The 12,413-nt window shown below is 42.7% G+C and overlaps 1 protein-coding gene across 1 annotated transcript in view; it reads left to right on the top strand.

Annotated features, from left to right (window-relative positions):
- Nucleotides 1-2,274: 2,274 nt before the first annotated feature.
- Nucleotides 2,275-12,413, top strand: part of LOC311231607 (centlein-like) — a gene marked incomplete at both ends in the record, with an annotated part of 76,152 nt that continues 66,013 nt past the window's right edge. The window contains one exon of the mRNA XM_084318235.1: nucleotides 2,275-2,358. Coding sequence (XP_084174361.1) covers nucleotides 2,275-2,358 — 84 coding nt within the window. The remainder of the gene's footprint in view (nucleotides 2,359-12,413) is intronic.

The raw sequence follows: 12,413 nt of genomic DNA, 5'->3' as shown, positions 1-12,413 counted from the left end.
TTTTGGGGGGGGGGAACCCTGCATATATCGGTATCGGTTGATATCGGAATCGGAAATTAAGAGTTGGACAATATCGGATCGGTAAAAAAGTCAATATCGAGCATCCCTAATTTTTACACAATTATAATTTAAAATCCAGGGTATGAGAGCATTGCTAAAGTATGAGAGCATTACAAGGGTATGAGAGCATTGCTAAGGTACGAGCGTTGCTATGGTATGAGAGCATTGCTAAGGTACGAGCGTTGCTAGGGTATTTATTCAAACCTTTATTTATTCTCAAAATGACAATTGAGGTCACCCTCATTTTCAATGTTGTCGAGACTTTACAGACATTTCAATGCACACATTTCTACAATAATAAATATTAATAACTATCTATATACTGTAGTACTTTTTTTCACACATGGACCGCAGTCCAGAGTGCCCCACAGCAATTAGTATAAAATGAACATAAAATCAGCACACAATTGACAGAATAATAATAATAATAATAGTTTCAAGTTTCAAGTTTCTTTAATAGTTGTCATACAGAAGTACAGAATACTTTCATACAAAATGCTTCTTACTGTTACGCTCCAGAGACTGTGCTAGACAAGATAGTAACAAATAACATAGTATAGCATGTAAATTAGAAGTAGAAAATGAGGTCACAGTGTTCAGTATAGACATATGTACAATGTTCGATGCAGAATAGACGTAACTGAGTTACCATATAATATACAATACTATGCAGTGTACTAATGTACAATATTATATAGTGCAAAGCAGAAATGGGATGAGGTACAATTTAGGTACAATTTACAGTAAGGTGTACGAGTTGTAGTGCAATCCTTCATCAATAAATATAAAGTGTGGGGAGTGGGTGCTACAGTGTGTTTGTTTAAAGTGAGTGTGTGTTATAAAGTGTGGGGAGTGGGTGCTACAGTGTGTTTGTTTAAAGTGAGTGTGTGCGTGTGGATGTGTGTGCTATGTGCGTTTGATGGTTGTTGTTGTGTAGTGTTCATTGTTCGTTAAGCAGCCTGATGGCCTGGGGATAGAAGCTTCTTCTGAGTCTTTCTGTGCTCGCCTTGAGACTCCGGTATCGCTTGCCTGACCGCAGCAGTTCAAAGAGGCAGTTGTTCGGGTGACTGGAGTCTTTAATGATTCTCTTAGCCTTGCCCCTGCACCGCTTGTTGTAAATGTTCTGGAGGGTGGGGAGCCCCCCTCCGATTGTGCGTTCGGCTGAACGTGTCACTCTTTGTAGTCTACTTCGGTCTTGTGCAGTGCTATTCCCAAACCAGGAGGTGATGTTGCCAGTCAGGATGCTCTCTATTGTACATGAGTAGAAGTTCTTGAGGATCTTCTGACTGACTTGGAACTTCCTTAGGCGCCTGAGGAAGTAGAGGCGTTGTCGTGCCTTCTTCACAACACTGTCAATGTGTGTGGTCCATGTCAAGTCCTCGGATATGTAGGCTCCGAGGTACTTAAAGCTGTTGACTCTCTCAACCGGTGCCCCGTCGATGCTGAGGGGGCTGTAGTCCTTGACCCCCGACCTCCTGAAGTCCACAATCATCTCCTTTGTTTTGCTGACGTTCAGGGAGAGGCTGTTTTCCTGGCACCATCCCGCCAGGACCTTGACCTCTTCCAGGTAGGCCCTCTCGTTGTTGGCAGAGATCAGGCCCACCACCACTGTGTCGTCAGCAAATTTGATGATTGTGTTGCTACTCCGCTGAGCCACACAGTCGTGTGTGTACAGGGAGTAGAGGAGGGGACTCAGAACACAGCCCTGGGGGGCCCCTATGTTGAGGGTGATGGATGAGGAGGTGCAGTTGCCTGCTCTCACCACCTGGGGTCTGCCCGTCAGGAAGTCCAAGACCCACTGGCAGAGGTCATAGTTCAAGCCCAGGTCCCTGAGCTTGGCTATGAGTTTGGAGGGGACTATGGTATTGAATGCCGAACTGTAGTCGATGAATAGCATTCTCACATAGTTCCCCTTCCCCCTTCCCCTAATAATAATGCATTTTATTTATAAGGCGCCTTTCAGGACACTCAAGGTTGCAGAATAAAAAACAATGCATAAATTGCATACATAAGAATAGGTATAAAAGATAATAAAAGTAGTGCAATGTAAACGTGCAGACTAAAGAATAGGCATACAATAAGTACAATGTCGCTCGAAGGCATGTGAACCCCCCCGGAACAGTCAAGCCAGATCCCCATCCAAGACACACCCCCCAATAAAGCATGTCATGACCGAAGCAAAACACAAACAGCCCGCGTGCCACTCACACCGCGATGTACGGCGACGGGAATGCCACCCCTGCGGGCCGCGCCATCTCCCCCGGTCCCGGCGCCCGCGCCACCACGAGGACCTCTAGTGTAAGCCAATCATTTGAGCGTGTCATATAGGGTCTAGTGTTCCAAACGAATAGTGATGTGAGGTAAGGAGGTACTTTCCCGTTAATGGCCTTAACACATCCTGCGCCAAGAACGAGTTAACTCGTTATAGCCCGCCAATCGAATAACGCCAATAACGAGTATACTTATTATTTCTTTTATTCGCTATTGCCATTCATAATTCATCCAGCAAGGCTCTGGGAAACTCTGGCACTCTGTCTGATATTGCAACGGCCCGATACCACTGCCTGGTGGATTTCGGGCGATGTTGCACTCACTTTCTACAGGAAGGTTGGGTCTGTGCATCAGTGAATGTCTTCCGGGCGGAGCTTTCTTGTAACGTGAATCCAGATACACACTCGAGTGCATTGAATCGACTTCGAGATGCAAGAATCAATATGCTTTTTGAGTTTATGGCGTCGGGCAAATGGAAAAAGGATCTAGCAGATGGCAATCAAATAATTGGAATATTCTTCCTCCAGTATCATCGGCCAGAGGTAAGAGGAATCTAACGTTCCAGAGGTAAGAGCAATCTAACGTTAATTCCAGCTTGATTGTCCATTTCTTTCATTGCAAACGATCTGATCAGCATATATGGGGTTGTACTAAAGAAAGCCGTTATTGACAATCAATTAATCAGAAACGACTCCCCCCGCCATTTCCTTCGTGCATGATGGAACATAATATATACCGATCATATGCATTTGAAATTTTAATTGTAGCGTGTATAGGGACAAAATGCCAATCGATTAAGTATAATATGCATCGGGGCCTATAACTCGCATTCTAGGAATTACCGCAGACCACTCTAATTTATGGACAGTGATGATGGCGCCGCCCCGATCGGCTGCCTCTCTGTTCGCTCCGTCGAGACTGTGTTTACTTTTGTTAATATTTATAGTTTTTAGAGTTTTGTGCGTACCAACTGTTGGTGCATTTAATGTATATGACCGTCAGTCACTCATAGACATTGGATTACGGGAAACTTACCAACTGGATTACTCGCTGGATCAGCTTTCCGAACCACACCAATGGCCTGAAGAAATTCTCCGGAGACTAGGACCAGACCCTTTGTTCCCAGAGCCCAGGAAAAGACGACGAGGAAAGAGGGCTGGGATCCGAAACAGGCTGAGATCCAGACGCCACCGTACACCACTTCCCAGGATATTGCTAGCCAATGTACAATCAATAGACAATAAACTGGATGACATCCGAGCAAGGATTCAATATCAAAGAGACGTTAGGGACTGCAATATCCTTTGCTTCACCGAAACATGGCTCACACCGGAGGTTCCAGATCACGCAATTCAACCAGCGGATCACTTCTTTATCCATAGAAAGGATCGGACATCATCAGAGTCCGGTAAACAACGTGGAGGAGGTATTGCCTTCATGTTTAACAAAAATTGGAGTGATCCAACGAACGTGAAGGAATTATCCAACCACTGCTCCCCAGAACTGGAATATATAACCATCAAGTGTCGTCCTTTCTTCCTCCCGAGGGAGTTAACGGCGATCGTCCTGGTCGGAGTGTATATTCCACCGCAAGCCAGCAACAAGGTTGTGCTCTCCAGACTACACAACGAGGTAAATAGAATACAAGTGGCTAACGTTAACGCCGCCATTTTAGTACTGGGAGATTTCAATAGCGCCAATCTGAGAAAGGTATTGCCCGACTTCTATCAGCATGTGACTTGCAACACCAGAGGCGGTAACATCCTAGATCACTGTTACACGCAATTTAAAGGTGGCTACAAGGCTCATTCTGATAGTGGCTTTGGCAAGTCAGATCACGCATCCATTTTCCTTTCACCAAAGTATAGACAGAGAATTAAAAGTACTCCTGTAGTCTCGCGAGAGGTGCAGAAATGGGATCTGACGTCAGAAGAGACGATCCGGTCAGTGTTTCACCACACAGACTGGATTGTGTTCCGCGACACAGATAACATTAATGCCTACACGGAGACAGTGCTGGACTATGTCTGTACTAGGGTGAAAGAAACAATCCCCACTACCAAAATGAAAGTTTACCCAAATCAAAAACCCTGGGTAGACAAATCCGTCCGTGAAGCTCTGAGAGAGCGCACCAAAGCATACAATGACGGCCTAGTGGCAGGCAACATGAATGACCACAAGGTGGCGCGACACAACGTAAGGAGGACAGTGTCAGAGGCCAAACGGCGCTACAGGGATAAAATTGAACTCCAGTTTGAACAAGCTGACTCTAGAGCTATGTGGCAGGGGCTCAAAACGATGACAGACTACAAAGGCGCCTCCCTCAAACTGAACAGTGACATCTCCTTAGCAAACGACCTCAATACCTTCTATGCGAGGTTTGATGCTGGTAATAACAAGCGCAGTGTTCAGGGTAACAGAGCATGAGGTGAGGCGGACCTTTAAAAAAGTGAATATCAGGAAGGCAGCAGGTCCGGACGGCATCCCCGGCCGCGTCCTAAAAGTCTGTGCCGACCAACTGGCCCCAGTATTCACTGACATATTTAACCTGTCCTTAGAACAGGCTGTCATCCCCACCTGCCTGAAGAAGTCCACTATTATCCCTGTACCCAAAAAATCCAAGCCTGCTTGCCTCAACGACTACCGCCCTGTAGCTCTCACCTCCATAGCCATGAAGTGCTTTGAGAAGCTAGTAAAGGGCTACATCTGCTCCTCCCTCCCCATCAACATGGACCCCCTGCAATTTGCATACCGCCCCAACAGGTCCACGGAGGACGCCATATCCCATGTGCTGCACACAGCAGCATCACACCTGGACAAGAGGCAGGGGAACTATGTGAGAATGCTATTCATCGACTACAGCTCGGCATTCAATACCATAGTCCCCTCCATACTCATAGCCAAGCTCAGGGACCTGGGCTTGGGCTATGACCTCTGCCAGTGGGTCTTGGACTTCCTGACTGGCAGACCCCAGGTGGTGAGAGCAGGCAACTGCACCTCCTCATCCATCACCCTCAACATAGGGGCCCCCCAGGGCTGTGTTCTGAGTCCCCTCCTCTACTCCCTGTACACACACGACTGTGTGGCTCAGCGGAGTAGCAATACAATCGTCAAATTTGCTGACGACACAGTGGTGGTGGGCCTGATCTCTGCCAACGACGAGAGGGCCTACCTGGAAGAGGTCAAGGTCCTGGCGGGATGGTGCCAGGAAAACAGCCTCTCCCTGAACGTCAGCAAAACAAAGGAGATGATTGTGGACTTCAGGAGGTCGGGGGTCAAGGACTACAGCCCCCTCAGCATCGACGGGGCACCGGTTGAGAGAGTCAACAGCTTCAAGTACCTCGGAGCCTACATATCCGAGGACTTGACATGGACCACACACATTAACAGTGTGGTGAAGAAGGCACGACAACGCCTCTACTTCCTCAGGCGCCTAAGGAAGTTCCAAGTCAGCCAGAAGATCCTTAAGAACTTCTACTCATGTACAATAGAGAGCATCTTGACCGGCAACATCACCTCCTGGTTTGGGAATAGCACTGCAAAAGACCAAAGCAGACTACAAAGAGTGACACGTTCAGCCGAACGCACAATAGGAGGGGGGCTCCCCACCCTCCAGAACATTTACTACAAGCGTTGCAAGGGCAAGGCTAAGAGAATCATTAAAGACTCCAGTCACCCGAACAACTGCCTCTTCGAACTGCTGCGGTCAGGCAAGCGATACAGGAGTCTCAAGGCGAGCACAGAAAGACTCAGAAGTAGCTTCTATCCCCAGGCCATCAGGCTGCTAAACGAACAATGAATGAACACTACACAACAACAACCACCAAACGCACATAGCACACACATCCACACGCACACACCCACTTTAAACAAACACACTGTAGCACCCACTCCACACACTTTATAGCACACACCCACTTTAAACAAACACACTGTAGCACCCACTCCCCACACTTTATATTTATGGATGAAGGATTGCACTACAACTCGTACACCTTACTGTAAATTGTACCTAAAATTGTACCTCATCCCATTTCTGCTTTGCACTAGATAGTACTGTACATTAGTACACTGCATAGTATTGTGTATTGTATATTATATGGTAACTCAGAACATTGTACATATGTCTATACCGAACACTGTGACCTCATTTTCTTCTTCTAAATTCATGCTATATTATGTTATTATGTTATTTGATACTATCTTGTCTAGCACAGTCTCTGGAGCGTAACAGTAAGAAGCATTTTGTATGAAAGTATTCTGTACTTCTGTATGACAACTATTAAAGAACTTGAACTTGAACTTGAAAAACATACTTATATTCACAACGGTATAAAACGACAATGTATGAATGGAAAAATATAACGTTCCCACATCTTGAACGATAGACACCCGATGTCGAATGGGCCATAGTAATGCAGATATAGCTATACTATTTAAATAGTTATAGCCCTGCAAACAAGGTGAGCGACTCCCATCGTTTACAACGGTGGCGTCAGAGCTATAAGATGCTCATATTGCGTGGCAGAAATTGTGTTAAGGATAAATAAATACCAGTGTTGATTTTGCCTATCTGCCAGAGAAGACCAACCCACTTTAAGATGCAGTGGTGTGTATCATATCTGTCACCAGTGATAAATCTAAGAGCAGAATGATACAGTAAGTATAATCTAGTGGTTTAAGAGTCGAAGGGGCAGCATTTCTATAAATCACATCTCCATAATCCAAGACAGATAGAAAGATTGCTTCAATAACCCTCTTTCTACATCATTGGGAAACTAGATCTATTCCTGTATAGGAAACCAATTTTTTTGCATCAATTTACTGGCAAGGTTGTTAACTCTTTCAGTGCCACTCACGAGATTTCTCGGAATTATTATTATTTCTTTTTTTTTGCGATCTGAAAAATTATTGCATCACCCGAGCCTACCCGACTATAGCCGAGCTGCGCCGGTGATCACTGTGGAAAAAAGCGCCCCCTGTCGTCTCCCAGATGACATAAGTGATTTTGGAATGGACTCAATGAAAATGAATGGGGAAAAAAATTCGGTACTCCACATTTTCCAGTTCACTGATCCAGCCGGGGTTACCACAGTTCATTCTGGAGCCTCAGATCCCCGCGGATAATGGAGATCTACTGTGTCGCGTTGGATCCATACACGTATCGATTTTTTCGAATGGTGATCAGGAATTGGAATATACCAGTTGGATACCATCTGATGTCAGGTAAGGACTCTATGTTATCAGTGGTAGGATAATCGGAGTAAGTTTGATGAAGTTATAAGCTGTTTTGTGAAATGTCTTCTTTCGGTTTCACTGTAAAAGTCCAAGAGGAAATCAACGGAGCGATTATCAGTGCGCGGCCGTAATGTGCTTGCGTGCACGTATAATATTGATCATCTAGCGTTTATTTGAAAACGATTCATAAAAAGGCCGACGAATATCAACGTTGTGGAATATTCCACTAAAAGACGATTTTCATAGAATGCTCCAGAATGAGCTGTTTTTTATATCAAAACGGGGGCTTTTCTAACTGCTCTGAAACGACGCGATAAAAAAACAATCTGTCTTCACAGCACTGACTGGAAAATAGTCTTTGATAATGCGATGGGCAGATTAGACACATAGCCATAATTTAAAACATAGATTAGGCGATATTAACGTTAACATTGGCGCCGATGGTGGCATTCAAGCGGTAAAACGGAAAACCAGGCGTGGCACTGAAAGAGTTAATATGATATTTAAACAAAAATGTATCATCGAGCCAGATTCCAAGATATTTATATTCAGTTACCCTTTCTATATCAGACTAATTTCTAGTCGGTATAAGTAAACTATTTTGATAAATATTTCTGACCCGGGAGAATACCATGCATTTAGTTTTGCTTGCATTTAATACAAGCTTAAAGGAACACGCCAACTTTTTGTGAAATTAGTTTATTTGCCATCTACCCTGGAGTTAGACAAGCAGATACATACCCTTTTCTTCTGTGTGCATGTATTAGGCTTAGGGAACAGCCGAATAGCCTAGCTTAGCGTCATTCACTGGAAGTAGGTGTGCCAGTGTAGCCTACTGTAGTTACCAACAGTCACTCCAAATACAACTCAAACGTTCCTGTAAACATGTTGTGACCTGTGTATATACCATGTGGAGAAAAACAAATACAAAATGTACAAATATATACTCGGAAACAATTTTTTGCCGAACCACTTTCAAAAATGTTGTTGGGTCAGAGTGTGAACTTGTGATTAATTCTAAATAATAGCTTGATTTAGCATTTTTGACAGATGATGTGCATTTGTTTCTAATCTGTCTAAAAGATAACCAATTGGATGGATCGCCAGAGCGTCTGGCTAGAGTCCAGGCTCTATTATTTAATTTGAATAGCAATTTGATTTGATTTGATTTTATGATAGCTCAGGTGTAAACCAAGGGGTTGACCTATCCTTCACTCTGAATTTCTTAAATGGTGCGTGTTTATCAATGATTGATAGGAGAGTTAGCGCCTGTTAAGAGGTTAATGAAGAAGTATAAGGCCAAGGGGTGACAGTGCCATAAGGGGCGACAGTGGCTCAGGAGGTAGAGCAGTCGTCTGGCAATCCGGAGATTCCCGGTTCGATTCCCACTCCTCCCGGGCGGCGTGTCGATGTGTCCTTGAGCAAGACACTTAACCCCTAATTGCTCCCGATGAGCAGGTTGGCATCTTGCATGGTTGCCTCCGCCATCGGTGTGTGAATGTGTGTGTGAATGTGTGTGTGAATGGGTAAAATGTAAAGTTGTAAAGCGCTTTGGATAAAAACGCTATATAAAAAAAGCAGCCATTTACCATTTATATATCCGGAATTTCAGAAGTATACGAGATGTCACTATTGAGTAGATCAAATAGGAAAGCTTGATCACTGAAATGTTTTAGATTTCTTTTTATAATATTGTGTGATTTTGTTTTCTTTATCTTAGTATTCCTGATGCAGGCTGTTGGGCAATGGTCACTGATTCATAAATCAAAACTCTATTGGAGAAAAATTTATAAATGAAAGTAGATTTTTTGTGATTTTTGGGGTTTGGCCTAGTTGGTTCAGTAACCAATTGGGTTAGGGTTAGGGTTTCACTAACCTCCTTGAGATATCCAGAATTACTACCCAGCCAATCTAAATTAAAGTCACCCATTATGAGCATTTCAGTATCAGGATACAGAGCTAAAACATTTGCTGTTTTATCAACAGAGGTAGCATCAGCCGATGGCGGTCTATACACTCCAATGACAATTAGTGAATTATTTGTGCCTAAGTACATTTTTAAAACAAGCATTTCACAGCATTTGGCAATAGTGATTGCATGTAGAATGGTAACAGAAAAACAAGCTTTCACATACATGACCACCCCACCCCCCCTTCCAATTCTATCTATTCTAAATACATTATAAAGGCTTAGTGCAATGGAGGAGTGATCATCAGATTTCTTTAACCATGATTCTGTTATTACTATACGACATCTGAGAGATCAGGATCCTCAAGTGGTCTAATTTCTGCTGTTGCAATATACTCCTCACATTTAAATGTATAAAACCCAGGCAATTTTTTTTATGTAGATGGTTTCAGACTGACTGTGGATTCGGGTGAAATAATTGGCTATTTAGAAGGTGTAGTAACAGATGATTCCATGGGGATTGTGCTCAAGTCAGAGACAGTAGCTATATGAATTGTAGTTTGAACCGTTACTATAGGCTACTCTGACGATTTGTGACCATCCCTAAATTATGGCTTGTAGGTCTATTATTCACAATGACATGTATATTTGAAACAACATTATTAATATCAATGTTATAATGGCACAGGCTACTATCCATACGACTATCAATACTAGGAATAACTGCTGTGGGATATCCAACAGGGGTAGCGTCAGTCTGCAAGACTGGCTAGATGGCAGGAGAAATTGAAAGATAGAACTGAGACTCCTAAAGATGCAATCTTTGTTCAGCGTAAATGCGCCTTCTGGTTCTACTGGTATGCACTTGGTTGACACACTTAGATAGCAGCACTCGGGAGATCGGATTTTACATTTGACATTTATTTTCCTTTCAGATCATCAGATTCCAATAATCCCCACAATGAAACTCAGGAAATGCTTGTCTTACCATTAGAAATCATAGTGTAGAATCAATCAAAAACATAGGCTGCTCTGCAGCGGTCAAAAAACCATGTCGCCACATACCAAACATTTTAGAACACTGGCTGTGTGACGGCCAGCCCATTTTAACACCTGATGCCTGTTTCCCCAAATTGGCCACATGCATCCCAATTGGCATCTCCATAATTAGCTTATCAATTATCCCATAAAAGCAAAGCAAATTAGTAGCCTACCTTCATATAGTACCAATAGCCTATAGGCCTACATTTCATCATCACAATATAATAATCACAACAATACATGATCACAACAATACATGATCACAAAACCCATTATGTCAAGTCATGACTTCATTCATACCAATAATAAAAATGTATAATTCATAATAGTTACTTTCAAAATCATACATTTGGCTCTAACAACTCCTTTATAGCTGGGATGAAGTTTATCAGGTTTGTACAAACACTTCACCGTCCAAAATTGGTCAAAATGGCCAATGTATCCGTATCCACATGCTGAACAGAAATTTTGCAGCCACTGATCAACACTGTAAGCACGGCTAAAAAACTCTGAACTCCCTCGGAGGGTGGGAATTAGACCGGAGAATATGCACATTTTGCCAAGGCTGTTAATTTGTTTTGCAATAGCTTCATAGTCATCACAGAGCTTCATTGATTGCCTGCATCTAATGTCATGTGTCCCGGCGTGCACGATGATTGTGTGGGCAGACGGATAGCGATTTTCAATGTCCGGGATATGTTTGGCTAAGTCAGTGAGTTTTGCACAGAAGGAATATGCGATGCCTTTTGGGATTGTAATGTGTCTGGTGATGGAGTCCCCTACAAGGATCCGTTCTGGAGGTGGGAAAAGATGGTGTCTAATATGAGCTAGTAGCAGAGGGTTTGTGTCACCATTTGATGGGCTGTTAGTATCAACAGAGCTAGCATTAGCATCTGTTATCCTCTTAAGCCCAGAGCCCTATTTTCTGAAAATCCGCCTAAAATACATACCTAAGTAAATGGAATATTGCTCCACTTCTACACGGTCTATTTGCATATTCTTGGTATCTAGGGACATCTATGGACCTCTGTGAATGTATTCCCAGTGTCAGAAATATTGTGTCTATTACTAGGCTTAAATTGTGATGAGACAAAGGAGAATATGAATTATGATTTTTCTTTGCATCTTTGACAGTGAATAACACCATGCTAATAATGACCATACATGAAGAACTGCCACTGTTCTCGTTCAGTACCTTCTTGAGATCATGTGTTCAAAAAATCTAAGGAAATTAATAAAGGGAAGATGATTACACAGAAGGTTTTGTAGATACAGTACCGAATTCTCCCATCCGGACCAATGCAATTTGAAATATTATTATAGAATATAGAATAGCAGGCTTATAAATTACCTTATTATAGCCAATTTGCACATTTATGGATTGTGCCAAATCTTATATTTCAAATGGCCGAGTTCAATTTGGATTTAGTATCACCAGGCGTGCATAAGAACAGATAATGAAATCTACTGTACATAAGTACAGTAGCTATTTTATTTTTATCAGGGTGCAACCGTTTTGAAACTAATTTCAAATCTAATTGTTGCTACAGTACATGCTAAAAATAGGGAAGAGAAACTAACTGCGCTTCAATGTCAATAACGTTAAGTGTTGTGGTTTATTATCCCGAATAATAAGAGTTATAAAAAAAATGCATACAGAAGTATGAAGCTTGAAACCCCATAGAGGCTTTTGGGAAGTGTCGTTCTGAAAAATTCCAACGCTCATCTGAAGCTGTCGATGTCCTCTACAAAATGGCTGCAAAAAAACTACAATTCCTGACGTTCAAATTTTCCAAAATGGTCGACTTTCGCAAACTAAACAAGACCAAATTGAAAATGAAAATCTATCTAATAACACTTTAACCTATTGGTAAACTAACATATTGATGATATG

The sequence above is a fragment of the Notolepis coatsorum genome (genome assembly GCF_963971535.1).
Source record: "Notolepis coatsorum genome assembly, chromosome: 7".
Classification (NCBI taxonomy): domain Eukaryota; kingdom Metazoa; phylum Chordata; class Actinopteri; order Aulopiformes; family Paralepididae; genus Notolepis; species Notolepis coatsorum.
This window is presented reverse-complemented; position numbering and strand designations above follow the sequence as displayed.